This window comes from Hyperolius riggenbachi, chromosome 5 (genome assembly GCF_040937935.1).
Source record: "Hyperolius riggenbachi isolate aHypRig1 chromosome 5, aHypRig1.pri, whole genome shotgun sequence".
Taxonomy (NCBI): Eukaryota; Metazoa; Chordata; class Amphibia; order Anura; family Hyperoliidae; genus Hyperolius; species Hyperolius riggenbachi.
Window position 1 is genome coordinate 158880271 of NC_090650.1, and position 17192 is coordinate 158897462.

At 43.1% G+C, this 17192-nt stretch overlaps 1 protein-coding gene and 1 non-coding gene across 2 annotated transcripts in view; one reads left to right on the forward strand and one right to left on the reverse strand.

Annotated features, from left to right (window-relative positions):
- Positions 1-17192, reverse strand: part of AOAH (acyloxyacyl hydrolase) — a 443812-nt gene that overhangs the window by 411458 nt on the left and 15162 nt on the right. Inside the window, exon 2 of the mRNA XM_068234524.1 lies at positions 9445-9540. Within this exon, the coding sequence (XP_068090625.1) occupies positions 9445-9540 (96 nt within the window). The remainder of the gene's footprint in view (positions 1-9444; positions 9541-17192) is intronic.
- TRNAS-GCU (transfer RNA serine (anticodon GCU)) lies at positions 586-659 on the forward strand. The gene has a single exon. It is a non-coding gene; the product is annotated as a tRNA-Ser (tRNA).

Below are 17192 nucleotides of genomic sequence, written 5' to 3' on the forward strand. Positions count from 1 at the left end.
GGATCCGGTTCGAATATTAGAATCTGACCTTTTAGATATCCGTGTGAACGCGGATATCCGGACGCATTATCCGCGGATATCCGACCTATTCGGATATCTGGATAAAAAAACGGAACTGCTCTTTTAAATGCTTTCAAACTGTTTTTGGAAGGTGAAAAACACCCCCTCCACCCTCCTCCCTCTTCCTCCTCCTCCCTGTTCATGGATCTTGTCTTCCAGGGATTTTTAGGATGTCAAAAGCAAGCTCACATACACTGGCCAGGAATCAAACCCAGGTCAACTACCTGGAAGGCAGCTTTGCTCACCACTATACTGCCACACAGTAAATGCTTTGCTGTAGGAAAAAGTGGTGTTAAACTTCTTGGAGCAGACTTACTTCCTCCCTCCAAAAGACACACATACATCCCCATAAAATCATTTAGCAGCAACTGTGTGCACAGTTTCTGTGGCGCAATTGGTTAGTGCATTTGGCTGTTAACCGAAAGGTTGGTGGTTCAAACCCACCCAGGGATGGCCTTGCCTTTTGTGTTCAACAGTTGTCCAAAGAGAACCCCAGACAGCCATTTAGTAGCAACTGCATGCGCAGTCTCTGTGGCGCAATTGGTTAGCGCATTTGGCTGCTAACCGAAAGGTTGGTTGGTCAAGCCCACCCAGGGACGGCCTTGCCTTTTGGGTTCAACAGTTGTCCGAAGAGAACCCCAGATAGCCATGTAGAATCATCTCTCTCTCTCTCTCTCTCTCTCTCTTTCTCTATAGGATTCGATGCCATTGAACTGAATTTTCAGCTTAAAGGGGAACTGAAGAGAGAGGTATATGGAGGCTGTCATGTTTATTTCCTTTTAATCAATACCAGTTGCCTGGCAGCCCTGTTGGTCTATTTCTCTGCAGTAGTATCTGATTAAAACCAGAAACAAGCATGCAGCTAGTCTTGTCAGATCAGACTTATAAGTCTGAACCACTGAAACACCTGATCTGCTGCATGCTTGTTCAGGGGCTATGGCTAATAGTATTAGAGGCAGAGGATCAGCAGGGCTGCCAGGCAACTGGTATTGTCTAAAAGGAAATAAACATGACAGCCTCCATATACCTCACTCTTCAGTTCCCCTTTAAAACCATCAACGGATACCGGCGGAATTTCACAGGCAATTTCGGTATTCCGCCGGATTGAAAAAGCAATTCCGTTCTGACGGAATGGAATGACCAATTTCTGTCTGGAATCGCGGAAAATACAATTCCGCGGAAAGCGGTGACCATCCCTACTACAGAGAGAGAGAGAGATGAATCTACATGCTATCTGGGGTTTTCTTCAGACAACTGTTGAACACAAAAGGCAAGGCCGTCCCTGTGTGGGCTTGACCTTTCGGTTAACAGCCAAATGCGCTAACCAATTTCGTCACAGAGACTGTGCACGCAGTTGCTGCTGAATGATTTTATGGGGATGTATGTGTGTCTTTTGGAGGGAGGAAGTAAGTCTGCTCCAAGAAGTTTAACACCACTTTTTCCTACAGCGAAGCATTCACTGTATGGCGGTATAGTGGTGAGCATAGCTGCCTTCCAAGCAGTTGACCTGGGTTCGATTCCTGGCCAATGTATGTGAGCTCGCTTTTGACAACCTACAAATCTCTGGAAGACCAGATCCATGAACAGGAAGCGGGAGGAGGGTGGAGGGTGGAAGCGGTGTTTTTCACCTTTTATTTGTTTTATTTGTTTTTATTTTAGGTTTTACAATGTTAACGGAACCGATCCGACCTCCCATGATGCCCCGCCTAGCTCTATGACACCCTAGAGGCTTGCCGGGGAGGGGAGGGGGGAGGAGAGGTTCGTGCATTCATAATGCAACAGGGAACGGCGCACTCCAGCACCTGATCAGTCACAACCCATGTGACGAAACGAGTAGGGAGGAGCTTGGAGTATGCACGCTGTTCAACCACCCAGAGACGCGGCCTGGGCATGTGAGAGGTGACAGCCGCCAGCGGCGATGTGGTATTGTGATACGCAAATGATAAAGAGTGTTTTATGTATGCAGTTTTAACTTGGGGGCCGTTGGATGCCTTATTAAAGCAGTTTTACGCGAGGAACAGTTTTTTGGGGTTTTTAGGATATAAGCAGCAAGGATTTATTGATATGCAGAAGTGAAAGCAATGATCCGGTGAGCAGGGGCACAAAGGGTGTGTGTGATCTCCCATGTCCTCTTGGTGATTGTTTATGTTCCCTCACGTAGTGTGTGTAAGCACAAGGGTGTACTGATGGGGCAATATTTCACGATGAGGAGGCCTGCTCTGCTGTGCTTTTATTTTCAAGGTTCTACAGATTGATGTGATCGTGTGGGGACCATTGGTGCGACTATTGTTAAAATTTCTACTTTAAGAACTACCAAAAGGAAATCACCAAGAAAAAGTCATCCGTTCTATGACAGGAAATTGCGAATGAAGTTAACAAACCAGCCCAAATAATCCGGACAGTGGAAAGACTCTGCAACCTGGCATACCAAAAATGTAATATCCAGTCTTCAAAAGACCTCTGTGACCAATTTGCCGTTGCTTCTCAGACAAAGTCTCTGCTATATGGTCTGCCATCCATCTTACAGCATCTGAGCCTAATACTGTTTAGCGCCAAAGACCATTAGCAGAGACAACGTAACACCTTGGTCAAACTTCAAATAAATTGATGAAGAAGTCACAGCAAGCATCTTCCTTCACTGCCACCAAACCACCAGTGACCTGGATCCTGGCCCATCACAGTTCATGTTGAAATGCCCTGACCTATTTATACCGGTTTTCTTCAAAATTGTGAACTGTTCCTTACAATCTGCAATATTTCCTGCTTACTGAAGGAAGCAATCATCAGGCCTCTCCCCCAAAAAACCTTCCTTGGACCCAGATGCAATAACCAGCAACAGACCTGTCTCTATCTTCCTTTTCTGGGGAAGGTAATTGAAAAAGCCGTATACCTCCAGCTAGAAGCCAAAATTGTACAGAACAGCATTTATGACGAATTCCAGTCTGGCTTCAGGAAACAATAATAAAAAAAAACACTAAATCCAGGCTCCTCACCTCGAGATAGGACATTTCAACACTTGCAGATGTAATAGGGTGGTGATGGAAAGGGTGTGGCAAGCAAAACAGCAAAGTCAAAATGAACTTCCGCACACTCATGCAAATCCATTCACAAATCAATGCGTTCCCTACAGCTAAGTTAAAAGCTGGGATCGTCATTACAAGAATAAAGTCTCTTGTGTAGTCACATACACCACGTAGAGGTAGCCCAGTGTCGTATGTGTCCTAACTCTGGCCCTGTAACATGCATAGCACAAACATGCACACATTCAGCGCATCAAAACCTAAAACCAAAACTTAATCTAAGGAAAAGGAACACATATCCTTACCATCCTCCCTGGGACAGTTAGTGCATCTAACTAATCCTGCAAGGGAGCTGTTAATACATACATATGTATTAGCAAGAGACTTTATTCTTGCAACGAAGATCCCAGCTTTTATCTTAGTTGCAGTGACAGCATTGATTGCTGCATGATTTTTGTGAATGGATTTGCATGAGGATTTGCATGAGTGTGCGGAAGTTCATTTTGACTTTGCTGTTTGGCTTGTTGAAACATCACAGCACTAAAACTGCCCTCATCCAAATCTGCAACCACCTGCTCATGGCAAGAGACAGAGGTGAGTGCTCTATTCTGATACTGCTAGACCTTTTTGTAGCCTTTCATACAGTTGACAATGACATCTTGATAAGCAGGCTACAGGAATTCTGCGGCATTGATGGCATAGTTCTCCAGTGGTTCCAATCTTTTTTGAGTGGCAAAACCCAAAAAGTGTCTATGGGGCCCTTCCTGTCCACCTCTGTACCACTTAAGTATGGGGTGCCCCAGGGCTCAATCCTTTCTCCCATACTCTTCACAATTTACATGTTACTGCTAGGAAAACTAATCCAAAAACACGGCCTGACATACCACTGCTATGCTGACGACACCCAACTATATATTTCCTTCAAGCCTGGGGTGACAGACCCAACTCCAACCCTGTATGTGTTTTTTTGTCAGCATGCACACAGCTTACGCTGGTGTATGTGCATGGTGCGCATGGATACATTACGTTAGCTCCCTTGTGCGATTGGTAAGATGCGCTATCTTGTCCCAGGAGAGGACATCAGGAGGTGCGAAGTGTTAATAGATTTTTGCTCTTTTCTGGCCACTCCCCCTTCAGCACCTCCCTTTCCTTAATAACTTATTTAATATCCTAACTAGAGGCGATGTGCCTGGATATGTGTTTTTTTCTTGTTACTGACCCCTGTGGCTAGGGTTTTAATTCAGTGCACTCCCTCCTTCCCCTGTATGTGTTTTTTTTGTCAGCATGCACATAGCTTATGCTGGTGTATGTGCATGGTGCTCATGGATACATTCCGTTAGCTCCCTTGTGCGATTGGTAAGATGCGCTATCTGTCCCAGGAGAGGACGTCAGGATGTGTGCTCCTAATCCCTAGATAGGTTTGATGCAATTAATGTTTGCATGTCTGCACTATGCATGTTACAGGGCCAGAGTTAGGACACCTACGTTTACCTGGGTACTTCTGCGCAGTGTAGGTTACTAAGCAAAAGAATGCATTCTTCTGTGTACTAAGACCCCGGCTTTTAACTTCGCTGTAGGGATAACAGTGGTGCCTGGATGAGTGAACCTGTGAATGCATTTGTTTGAACATTTGCATGTGAGAGTGCGAAGGGTTAATAGATTTTTGCTGTTTTCTGGCCACACCCCCTTCAGCACCTCCCTTTCTTTAATAACTTATTTAATGTCCTAACTAGAGGCAATGTGCCCGGATATATGTGTTTTTTTCTTGTTACTGACCCCTGTGGCTAGGGTCTAATTCAGTGCACTCCCTCCTTCCCCTGTATGTGTTTGTCAGCATGCACACAGCTTATGCTGGTGTATGTGCATGGTGCACATGGACACATAACGTTAGCTCCCTTGTGCGATTGGTAAGATGCGCTATCTGTTCCAGGAGAGGACGTCAGGATGTGTGCTCCTAATCCCTAGATAGGTTTGATGCAATGAATGTTTGCATGTCTGCACTATGCATGTTACAGGGCCAGAGTTAGGACACCTATGTTTACCTGGGTACTTTTGCGCAGTATAGGTGACTAAGCATAAGAATGCACTCTTCTGTGAACTAAAACCCTGGCTTTTAACTTAGCTGTAGGGATAACAGTGGTGCCTGGATGAGTGAATCTGTGAATGCACTTGTTTGAACATTTGCATGCGAGAGTGCGAAGGGTTAATAGATTTTTTCTGTTTTCTGGTCACACCCCCTTCAGCACCTCCCTTTCCTTAATAACTTATTTAATGTCCTAACTAGAGGCGATGTGCCTGGATATGTGTGTATTTTTTTCCAACTCCAACTATAAACGCCTGCTTAGCTGAACTACAGCAATGGATGAGTGACAACTGGCTGAAACTAAATGCAGAAAAAACTGAAGTCCTTCTTATTGGAGGGCAGCACATGACAACAAAACAACTTCACCTGCAGTCTTTACCACTGGGCATGTGCGTAGCCCGGGAGTTCTAATTGATGGGGATTTAAACTTCAGAACTCACATCTCTGCTGTGGTGAAATCATCCTATTTGCACACGAACTTCGTGAAAATAAAGCACCTCATTCCCCCCCATAAGATCTGCCAACCTTAGTTCATGCCTTCATTACATCCCAACTAGACTATTGTAATGCTCTCTAAATCGGCCTGCCAAAAAAGGAAAGAATACTGTTTCCAGACTGTTGACCAACCATCCCCATCACTGCCACATAACACCAATCCTGCACTCCCTTCACTGTCTACCCATAAAATGGAGGATCCTATTCAAGATTGGTCTACTGGCATTTAAATCACTACATAATCTGGACCCTGCATACATGAAAGAAATGTTGCAGCTGCGTAGCAATCCCTGCAATCTTAGATCCACAGGTTCTAATAATCTAGTCATACCCAGAGTCCACCTGGAAACTTTTGGTCCCAGAGCCTTCTGTTATGCCACTCCTACATTATGGAACTCCTTACCGCAGCAGATAAGGATAGCTCCATCTCTGGACATGTTTAACCAGCCGGGCGGTATGGACGAGCTCAGCTCATCCATCACCGCCAGAGGCTGCCGCTCAGGCCCTGCTGGGCCGATTTTCATGTAATAAAAAGCAGCACACGCAGCCGGCACTTTGCCAGCCGCGTGTGCTACCTGATCGCCGCCGCAGTGCGGCGATCCGCCGCGTGCAGCGGCGAAGGAGGGTCCCCCCAGCCGCCCGAGCCCAGCGTAGCCGGAACAAACAGTTCCGGCCAGCGCTAAGGGCTGGATCGGAGGCGGCTGACGTCCATGACGTCACTCCGCTCGTCGCCATGGCGACGAGGTAAGCAAAACAAGGAAGGCCGCTCATTGCGGTCTTCCTTGTTAATTCTGATCGCCGGAGGCGATCAGAATGATGCGTCCGGAGCGCCCTCTAGTGGGCTTTCATGCAGCCAACTATCAGTTGGCTGCATGGAATAGTTATTTTTTAATGTAAAAAAAACCCTCCCGCAGCCGCCCTGGCGATCTTAATAGAATGCCAGGGTGGTTAAATCCAGACTGAAAACCCACCTGTTCAGTTTGGCATTTGCAGAAGTATCATTTTTGTTGTGTTAATACTTCATCCTACTACCAATTTCTCAATTTGAGAGAGCCTAAGAGCTTTGAGTCCTATAGGAGAAAAGCGCTATAGAAATGTTATTTTTATTTTCTCATCATCAACATGGGTTTACAAAGGACAGGTCTTGTTTGACTAACATGCTCAGCATTTATGAGGTAGTAAACGCCAGTGTGGACATTGGGAATGCTGTAGATGTGATATACTTGGACTTTGCAAATGCCTTTGATACGGTTCCCTACAACAGTCTGGTGCAAAAGTTGAGGATGCAAGGACTGGAAAACAGAGCAGGATCATCCACCAGGCAACCTAGGCAAATTATTGGGGCCTAGTGGGTGTCAAGAGGCCTACCTGCCATCTTCTTTGACCTCTCTCCATTTCAGCTTACCAAAATGACCCCAAGAGGGCCCCAAATCTACTAGCTTGCTTAGGGCCCCATTACATCTTAATCCATCTCTGCTGGGAAAGGATTTGTGTGCATGGATAGGGAACTGGGTAATGGACAGAAAGCAAAGAGGTGTAGTCAATGTCAATAGATCATATTCAAAATGGGTGACTGTTAGCAGCGGGGTTCCAGAGGGTTCAGTACTGAGTCCAGTACTCTTCAATTTATTAATAAATGACCTAGAAGAAGTAGAAAGTATTGTTGCTATTTTTTAAGATTATACAAAATTGTGCAGAATTATCAACTCTTAGGAAGACAATGACATATTGCAGAAGGATCTGGATAGGATGGCTATATGGGCAATAAATGGCAGATTAATTTCAATGTTGAAAAATGTGAAGTTGTGCATTTTGGTTGTACTAACAGTCTAGCACCATTAAAAATAAATGGGGTACAATAGGGACATCAAACTTGGAGAGGGACTTGTTGACAACAAGTTAAATAATTGTACTTAATGCCAAGCAGCTGCAGCTAAAGCAAATAAAATTTGGGAATGCATTAAAAGGGAAATAAAAACTTGGGATGCTATCATAATACTGCCACTGTTTAACTCTCTAGTACGGTCACACCTGTATTATGGAATTCAGTCCTGGACACTAGAGTACAGGAGAGACATTGCAGTTTTAGGGCAGGTGCAGAGAAGAGCAACATAACTGATTGGGGGACGGAAGGTCTCACTTACCAGGAAAGGTTAGATAAACTGGGTTTATTTAGTCTGGAATAAAGATGCCTAAGAGATCTAATTAACATGTTTAAATACATCAGAGGGCAATACAAAAGCTTGGCAGATGGCAGTTTTTCCCCCTAGGCTTGTGCAAAGAACTAAGGGACATGATATGTGCATGGAGGAAAAAGGTCCTGACTATCCTGCTGATCTCTTTGGTTGCAATAGTGTCTGAATCAAATGCCTGAAAGAGGCATGCAGCTAATCCAGACTTCAGTCAGAGCACCTGAGACTTCAGTCAGAGCACCTGATCTGCATGCTTGTTCAGGGTCTATGGCTAAAAGTATTAAAGGCAGAGGATCAGCAGGACAGCCAGGCTAAATGCATTGTTTAAAAGGTCACAAATATGGCAACCTCTATATCCCTTTTGCTTTAGGTTCCCTTTAAGGGGGGCTTAGATTACTACATACTTCCCCGGTGGTGTTACTCGAGGGATTTTACCTGATTGCCATCTAGAGTCAGGAAGGATTTTTGTTTCCCTTTGAGGCTAACTGGACTATACCTTGTAAGGGTTTTTTTTTTTTCTTCAATGGGTAGAAGAAGGTACTCCACAGGCTCCAAACTTACGTTTGACTACTTTATTGAGCAACAGCACACACTACATGTGACGGGTACTCTGACCCTTCCTCAGGTGTGAATATCACCCACAACACCACACCTTATATAGGACTGCCCTAAGGAAGTCCAACCCACAGGAAGTCCAACCCAAGCGCAAATTATACAATGAAAAAACATTAAAACAATGTACATAATCTCTAAATCCTAATACAGGGAATTTTCTTCCTCTGGATCAATAGGGATGTGTGAGACTAGTGCAGGCTAGTGTTGCACCTTATTTTTCTGATTGAACTCGATTAATGGATGTCTTTTTTCAACTCCCCATCGATATTTCGGTATTGCAGCTGTACATATATCCCCAACAAAAACAGTAAATTCGCTGCCAAGGATTAAAGTTTCAATGTTTTTTGCCGGGGGACACGGCTGTACTGCTGCACAAGGATTTTTAGCAAAAATACCAAATATTTGCGAGGAGCGTCCTGGGCATGCACAGTTCCAAAACTTTCAGAAATGTGCATGCACAGGATGAGCATCAAGGTAAGTATATTTTAAAACCTTTTTTACACCTTCTTAGGTTTTACATACCAGGGCTAAATCTGTTTATATTTTGTGTATAACTGTACTAATCAATACTATGTTATTGTGCTAATTTTAGCATGATGTTTTATGAGATATGATTAAATAAAGCTTAGTTGCGTGATGAAAACATAGTAGAAAAATGGAGGCTGCCACTGTAACCCAAATAATAAATGCTACTTGCTCCTGTCAAACTGATGATTGCAGCATTTATAAATTTATAGTTCCCAGTGTGAGCCCATGCAATTACAAATTGCAAATATATTATTTTTCTACAGCCTTTTCTAGGGTCTTGTATGACTTATCCAAGTGCTGCAAACATTATTCGGGGCACATCTATGACCTAGAATAGATCATATGATAATTTCCAACTATAACCGCAAGATATTTTTCTAAATATTGGCACTAAATGAAGTCAGAATTCATATGGACACTAAAACAATTATACCATTGTGATATTACAAACCTGGAAGGTAGCTGCATAGTAGCTCCATAGCCTTTTGTGATGAGCTGTTATGAACTTGAGCAAGTTGTTCCAAAACTGAAACAATAAGTTCACACCCTTAGAAACAAAAATAGAAAAACACAATTAATTTTCTTATTCCACACACAGATTCACTAAACGGTGGTAAAATTCACACACAGCACACGTAAATGTAACGTGCATTCTGTTTTTTGACCAATGCACATAATGCACATTAAACAAGCAATGTGTATATGTAACACCTGTTATGAACTTCGCATAAACACTGACAAACTCTACAATTTTACAATGTGGAGAGGAGGGGGGCCAGACTTTTTCACAGTCTTCCCCTTCAAGGCCTCACTCCACCAGAAGCCACACTGCCCGTATTCCTTCCATAGGAGATCAGCAGTGTGTGCATGAGATCTTACCTGATTACAGCATGGGAGTCCTCTCTCCTCTGCATTCTCCTAGAGGCTACCCTCCAATCATTCTGCTCTGCCTCCATGTCTGTGCCCTGGTCTTTGTGCATGTCATGTGGTGATCAGCCAAAACTCGGTATACAGAGGCGCCAGAGTAGAGCAAAATGTTTCAAAAACTACTTAAAAGCAGAGGGGGATGTTAAGGTGGACTTACCTCCCTCTTACAAAAAAAGAAAACTCACTTGAGTCTCGATAAAACAGAATTGACTATTTATTCAACTCAACAAACACTAAGTCCAAGGAGGACAGGCCCTATAGGTACTAGAAAGCACAGGTAAGTCGCTTTATATCTAAAAGAGCTGTTTGCTCAAAAGGAGGGAACAGGCGTATCAGGTTACTCCTCAGTAGGCTAGAACACTTCTCATAAGTGCAGAGACCAATATATAATGTGGAGGTCTTTGCTGATCCCCCACAAAAACGATTGTGGTGTAGCTATTCCACATAGAGGTCGCATGTAAACCTACTACACTATACAGAATAGACAACAGGTAAGCTCAGATGCAGGCTTGATAACCTGCATAGGGAGCCCCTTAGTAGTATAGTATATGCTGCAAAGTGAAAATACTGGAGAGATTGCAGAGTGGATATGAGGTACTATTTACAAAAGTGCTGCAATATGGAACTCTAACATGTTTCACCCTACGGCTTTTTCAAAGAGTACTATACATATAATACAATATAAGTCAAAGCTCTGACTTGGGCGTTTGCTGGGGGAATTGCTACTGGTGGGGGGCTTGCACTTTGTAAATAATTACTGTATATATGTAGGCAGGCAAAAATGGGAGCACAACTCAGTGGATCAAGCAATAGGTTTGAGCTCCTCTGTGTTTTATTGAGACTCAAGTGAGTTTTCTTTTTTGTAAGAGGGAGGTACGTCCACATTAACATCCCCCTCTGCTTTTAAGCGTTTTTTGAAATGTTTTGCTCTACTCTGGCGCCTCTGTATACCGAGTTTTTGCTGATCTTCTAGTCCAGCCTGGGTGGAGGGGTGCATCCCCATCTACTATCTACAGAGAGCGACTTCTTAACCTGAGTGGGGTCAGGTCCTAATGCTCCCCACCTGCATTTAAAGTGGTTGCCTATGGGTAACCCGTGTTTGTGAGTATATATACATATTACTAGTAGACCCAGCCCGTTTAAAAATGGGCTCTAGGTCTACGGCCGCCATCGCCAGTGCGCATGCCCGCCCACCTCGCTCGCCCCCGCCCACCTTGCTCGCCCGTCCAGCTCCCTGGTCCGAGCTGTCCATAACAAAAATCCTGGGACACAGGGACAAAACTGCTGGACGCAGCGACACTTAGCTTTTATTAGGTTGGATTGTATTGAACTCTTCATTTTACCTGACAATACTGCACCATATTGGGCTCTCAATCCTCTTCTTGTTTTTAAGCATGTCATGTGGTGAGTTCACCTGACATGCAGAACGAATTGGGCATAGAGAGAGCCAGAGCAGAATGATAAGTGGGCTGTATGAGAGTGCAGAAAAGGGAGGACCTCCATGCTGGAATCAGGTAAGTTAGATAGGCCGTGCTGATTTGCTGTGAAAGAGATGAAGAGTGGAAGCACGGCTTCTGGGGGAGCGTGCCCAAAAGCTATTCCCCATGTGCACTTACAGTGGTTGATAACTGAAGCAACTGGGATTCGTGAGTCCAACTTTTTCAAAGAACTGCTGATCCAATGAGACATTATATTGGACTCTTTGTTTTTTTTTTCCATTTCTTTAAGGTTAGTGGAAATGCATGCTTCACTACAATATTTGTACACTGTTGCTCGAAATGACCACTAAAAGATCATATTGGCAAAACAGCTGCAAGTGCATAGTGCCATACTATCCAGTTAATATGGCTGGCACTTCCATTGAAGTAAACTTGGAAATTGCCCAATACCATATTATTCAGTTACTATGGCTGGCACTTCCATTGAAGTAAACTTGGAAATTGCCCAAGGCCGCAAGGTTTCCCTTTAAGTTAATGGGGCACCATTATCTCACATGGCAAAATACGTAGACCTTACAAAGCTTATCAGGGTCAGATCCTATTATTGATTTGTAAATAAAATTATCATGAGTAAATGATGAGTTGGTCAGTGCAGGCCAGGAGCACATGTCCTTGCACCACATCAGGTACTGCTGCTTTTCTTGCATTGATGTTTATGAGTGCCTGCTGCACCTGATGTATGTGAAGGACTAAAAGCTATGAGTCTGCAGTTCGCTAAAAAGTTCTCTGTAGGCTGATTGATGTCTTTGACAAACCTAGCAAAGAAATTAACCACTTGCCTACCGCCCACAGCCGATGGGCGGCGGCAAAGTGGACGCCAAAAGGACTGCAATACGCCCATCGGCGGTGGCTCCTTTCAGCTCGTAGGGGCAGCGATCGTGTCACTGGTGACGCACGCTGCCCCTGGCAACAGGCTCCGCCCACCAACCGGTAGTAAGCGCCTACGGGATGTTAACCCCTCGATGGCCGCCATACAAGCATATAATACGCTTTGTAATGTATACAAAGCGTATTAACCACTTAAGGACTGCAGTCATAAAACCCCTTAAGGACCAGAGCCTTTTTTTCCATTCAGACGCCTGCAGCTTTAACGGTTTATTGCTCGGTCATACAACCTACCACCTAAATGAATTTTACCTCCTTTTCTTGTCACTAATACAGCATTCTTTTGGTGCTATTTGATTGCTGCTGCGAGTTTTACTTTTTATTATATTCATCAAAAAAGACATGAATTTTGTCAAAAAAATTCCTTTTTTTACTTTCTGTGCTGACATTTTTCAAATAAAGTAAAATTTCCTATACATTTGAGCGCGAAAGTTATTCTGTTACATGTCTTTGATAAAAAAGAAAAAAACATTCAGTGTATATTTATTGGTTTGGGTAAAAGTTATAGCGTTTACAAACTATGGTGAAAAAAGTGAATTTTCCGATTTTGAAGCATCTCCGACTTTTCTGTGCACCTGTCATGTTTCATGAGGTGCTAAAATTGCAGGATAGTATAAATACCCCCCAAATGATACCATTTTGGAAAGAAGACATCCCAAAGTAATCACTGAGAGGCATGGTGAGTTCATAGAAGATTTTATTTTTTGTCACAAGTTAGCGGAAAATGACACTTTGTGACAAAAAAAAGGAAAAAAAAAGTTTCATTTCTTCTAACTTGCGACAAAAAAAAATGAAATCTGCCACGGACTCACTATTCTCCTCTCTGAATACCTTGAAGTGTCTACTTTCCAAAATGGGGTCATTTGTGGGGTGTGTTTACTGTCCTGGCATTTTGGGGGTGCTAAACTGTAAGCACCCCTGTAAAGCCTAAAGGTGCTCATTGGACTTAGGGCCCCTTAGCGCAGTTAGGCAGCAAAAAAGTGCCACACATGTGGTATTGCCGTACTCAGGAGAAGTAGTATAATGTGTTTTGGGGTGTATTTTTACACATACCCATGCTGAGTGGGAGAAATATCTCTGTAAATGGACAATTGTGTGTAAAAAAAAAAATCAAAAAATTGTCATTTACAGAGATATTTCTCCCACCCAGCATGGGTATATGTAAAAATACACCCTAAAACACATTATACTACTTCTCCTGAGTACGGCAATAGCACTTTTTTGCAACCTAGGTGCGCTAAGGGGCCTAACGTCCTATTCACAGGTCATTTTGAGGCATTTGGATTCTAGACTACTCCTTACATAGTTACATAGTTATTTTGGTTGAAAAAAGACATACGTCCATCAAGTTCAACCAGTACAAAGTACAACTCCAGCCCGTCCCCCACATACCCCTGTTGATCCAGAGGAAGGCGAAAAAAACCCCACAAGGCATGGTCCAATTAGCCCCAAAAGGGAAAAATTCCTTCCTGATTTCAGATGGCAATCAGATAAAATCCCTGGATCAACATCATTAGGCATAACCTAGTAATTGTAGCCATGGATGTCTTTCAACGCAAGGAAAGCATCTAAGCCCCCTTTAAATGCAGGTATAGAGTTTGCCATAACGACTTCCTGCGGCAATGCATTCCACATCTTAATCACTCTTACTGTAAAGAACCCTTTCCTAAATAAATGGCTAAAATGTTTTTCCTCCATGCGCAGATCATGTCCTCTAGTCCTTTGAGAAGGCCTAGGGACAAAAAGCTCATCCGCCAAGCTATTATATTGCCCTCTGATGTATTTATACATGTTAATTAGATCTCCTCTAAGGCGTCTTTTCTCTAGACTAAATAAACCCAGTTTATCTAACCTTTCTTGGTAAGCGAGACCTTCCATCCCACGTATCAATTTTGTAGCTCGTCTCTGCACCTGCTCTAAAACTGCAATATCTTTTTTGTAATGTGGTGCCCAGAACTGAATTCCAGTTCATAATTATGGGCGACTTCAACTTTCCAGACATTGACTGGGGTATTGAGGCTACCTATTCTGGTAAAAGCAGCAGATTTCTGGCAGCACTACAGGACAATTACTTGACTCAAATGGTAACGGAACCAACTAGGGGGAATGCGTTACTGGATGTGATCATTTCTAATAGACCAGATAATGTATCAAATGTGCAGGTTCAAGAACATTTGGGAAATAGTGATCACAACATGATAACGTTTGATCTGGTGACTGATAGGCCACGGGGCAGCGGGACCACTAAAACTATGAATTTTAGAAAAACAAAGTTCAATCAAATTAGGCAGGCACTAAGTTTGGTGAACTGGGATAATGTACTACAAGGGGAGGACACTGAAGGGAAATGGCAAGCTTTTAAACGTATTCTCAATCAATATTGTAGTATGTATATTCCATATGGAAACAAAATGTCTAGGAATAAAAAAAGGCCTCTATGGATGAATAGAAAGGTTAGGGATAAAATGAAGAGGAAAAAGAATGCCTATAAGGTCCTAAAACAGGAGGGGACCGAGGCTGCACTAAGCAATTATAAGGAGTGCAATAAAAATTGTAAAAAAGAAATTAGGCTGGCAAAGATCGAAGCTGAAAATCAAATCGCTAGGGATATCAAATCTAACCCAAAAAAGTTTTACAAGTACATCAACTCTAAAAAAAGAAAGGTTGACTGTATAGGAATCCTAAAGGATGAGGGTGGGAACTCAATGGTGGATGACCAAGGTAAGGCAGAGTTATTAAATGCTCTCTTTGCTTCTGTCTTCACAAAGGAAACAGCACTGTTGCAAATTACAGAGGCAGAAGAGTCTCAATCTTCTAACTGTAATATTAAATACTTAATGCAGGAAGAAGTAAAGGCAAGACTAAATAAATTAAAAATAGACAAGGCACCTGGCCCGGATGGCATGCATCCTCGGGTCCTATGAGAATTAAGTTCAGTTATAGCTAAGCCCCTTTATCTTCTCTTTTGTGACTCTCTATCAACTGGCAGAGTCCCAGTGGATTGGCGTACAGCCCACGTTTTCCCATTATTTAAGAAGGGCAAAAAATCTGATCCAGGAAATTATAGACCTGTAAGCTTAACATCAGTTGTATGCAAACTATTTGAGGGGTTGCTAAGAGATACTATACATGACTTCATAGTAGAAAAAAATCTTATTTCTCAGCATCAACATGGGTTTACTAAAGACAGGTCCTGTTTGGCTAACATGCTCAGCTTTTATGAGGTAGTGAATGCTAATATGGATATTGGGAATGCTGTAGATGTGATATACTTGGACTTTGCAAAGGCCTTCAACACTGTTCCCCACAAAAGTCTGGTGCAAAAGTTGAGGATGCAAGGACTGGGGAAGAGTTTGTGTGCATGGATAGGGAACTGGCTAATGGACAGAAAAAAAAGAGTTGTGGTCAATGGATCATACTCAAAATGGGAGGCTGTTGGCAGTGGGGTCCCACAGGGGTCTGTACTGGGTCCAGTGCTCTTCAATTTATTTATTAATGACCTAGTAGATGCAGTAGTGAGCAATGTTGCTATTTTTGCAGATGATACAAAATTGTGCACAATCATCAACTCTCAGGAAGATAGTGTCATATTGCAACAGGATCTGGATAGGATGGCTATATGGGCACATACATGGCAGATGAAATTCAATGTTGCCAAATGTAAAGTCATGCATTTTGGTCGTACCAATGGTCTAGCATGATACAAAATAAATGGGATACAGTTGGGAACATCAAACTTGGAGAAGGACTTAGGAGTACTCATCGACAACAAGTTAAATAATCGTACTCAATGCCAAGCCGCTGCAGCTAAAGCAAACAAAATTTTGGGATGCATTCAAAGGGAAATAAAAACTCGAGATGCTAGCATAATATTGCCCCTGTTTAACTCTCTAGTAAGGCCACATCTGGAATATGGAATTCAGTTCTGGGCACCACATTACAAAAAAGATATTGCAGTTTTAGAGCAGGTGCCGAGACGAGCTACAAAATTGATACGTGGGATGGAAGGTCTCGCTTACCAAGAAAGGTTAGATAAACTGGGTTTATTTAGTCTAGAGAAAAGACGCCTTAGAGGAGATCTAATTAACATGTATAAATACATCAGAGGGCAATATAATAGCTTGGCGGATGAGCTTTTTGTCCCTAGGCCTTCTCAAAGGACTAGAGGACATGAGCTGCGCATGGAGGAAAAACGTTTTAGCCATTTATTTAGGAAAGGGTTCTTTACAGTAAGAGTGATTAAGATGTGGAATGCATTGCCACAGGAAGTTGTTATGGCAAACTCTATACCTGCATTTAAAGGGGGCTTAGATGCTTTCCTTGCGTTGAAAGACATCCATGGCTACAATTACTAGGTTATGCCTAATGATGTTGATCCAGGGGTTTTATCTGATTGCCATCTGGAGTCAGGAAGGAATTTTTCCCTTTTGGGGCTAATTGGACCATTCCTTGTGGGGGTTTTTTCGCCTTCCTCTGGATCAACAGGGGTATGTGGGGGACGGGCTGGAGTTGTACTTTGTACTGGTTGAACTCGATGGACGTATGTATTTTTTCAACCAAAATAACTATGTAACTATATGTAATAAGCATCTGCAAATTTTGATGGCAGGTGGTCTATGAGGGGGCGAATTCTGTGGAACCGGTCATAAGCAGGGTGGCCTCTTACATGACATGTTGTATTGGGCCTGATCTGATGGATAGGAGTGCTAGGGGGGTGACAGGAGGTGATTGATGGGTGTCTCAGGGGGTGGTTAGAGGGGAAAATAGATGCAATCAATGCACTGGGGAGGTGATCGGAAGGGGGTCTGAGGGGGATCTGAGGGTTTGGCTGAGTGATCAGGAGCCCTCACGGGGCAAATTAGGGCCTGATTTGATGGGTAGGTGTGTT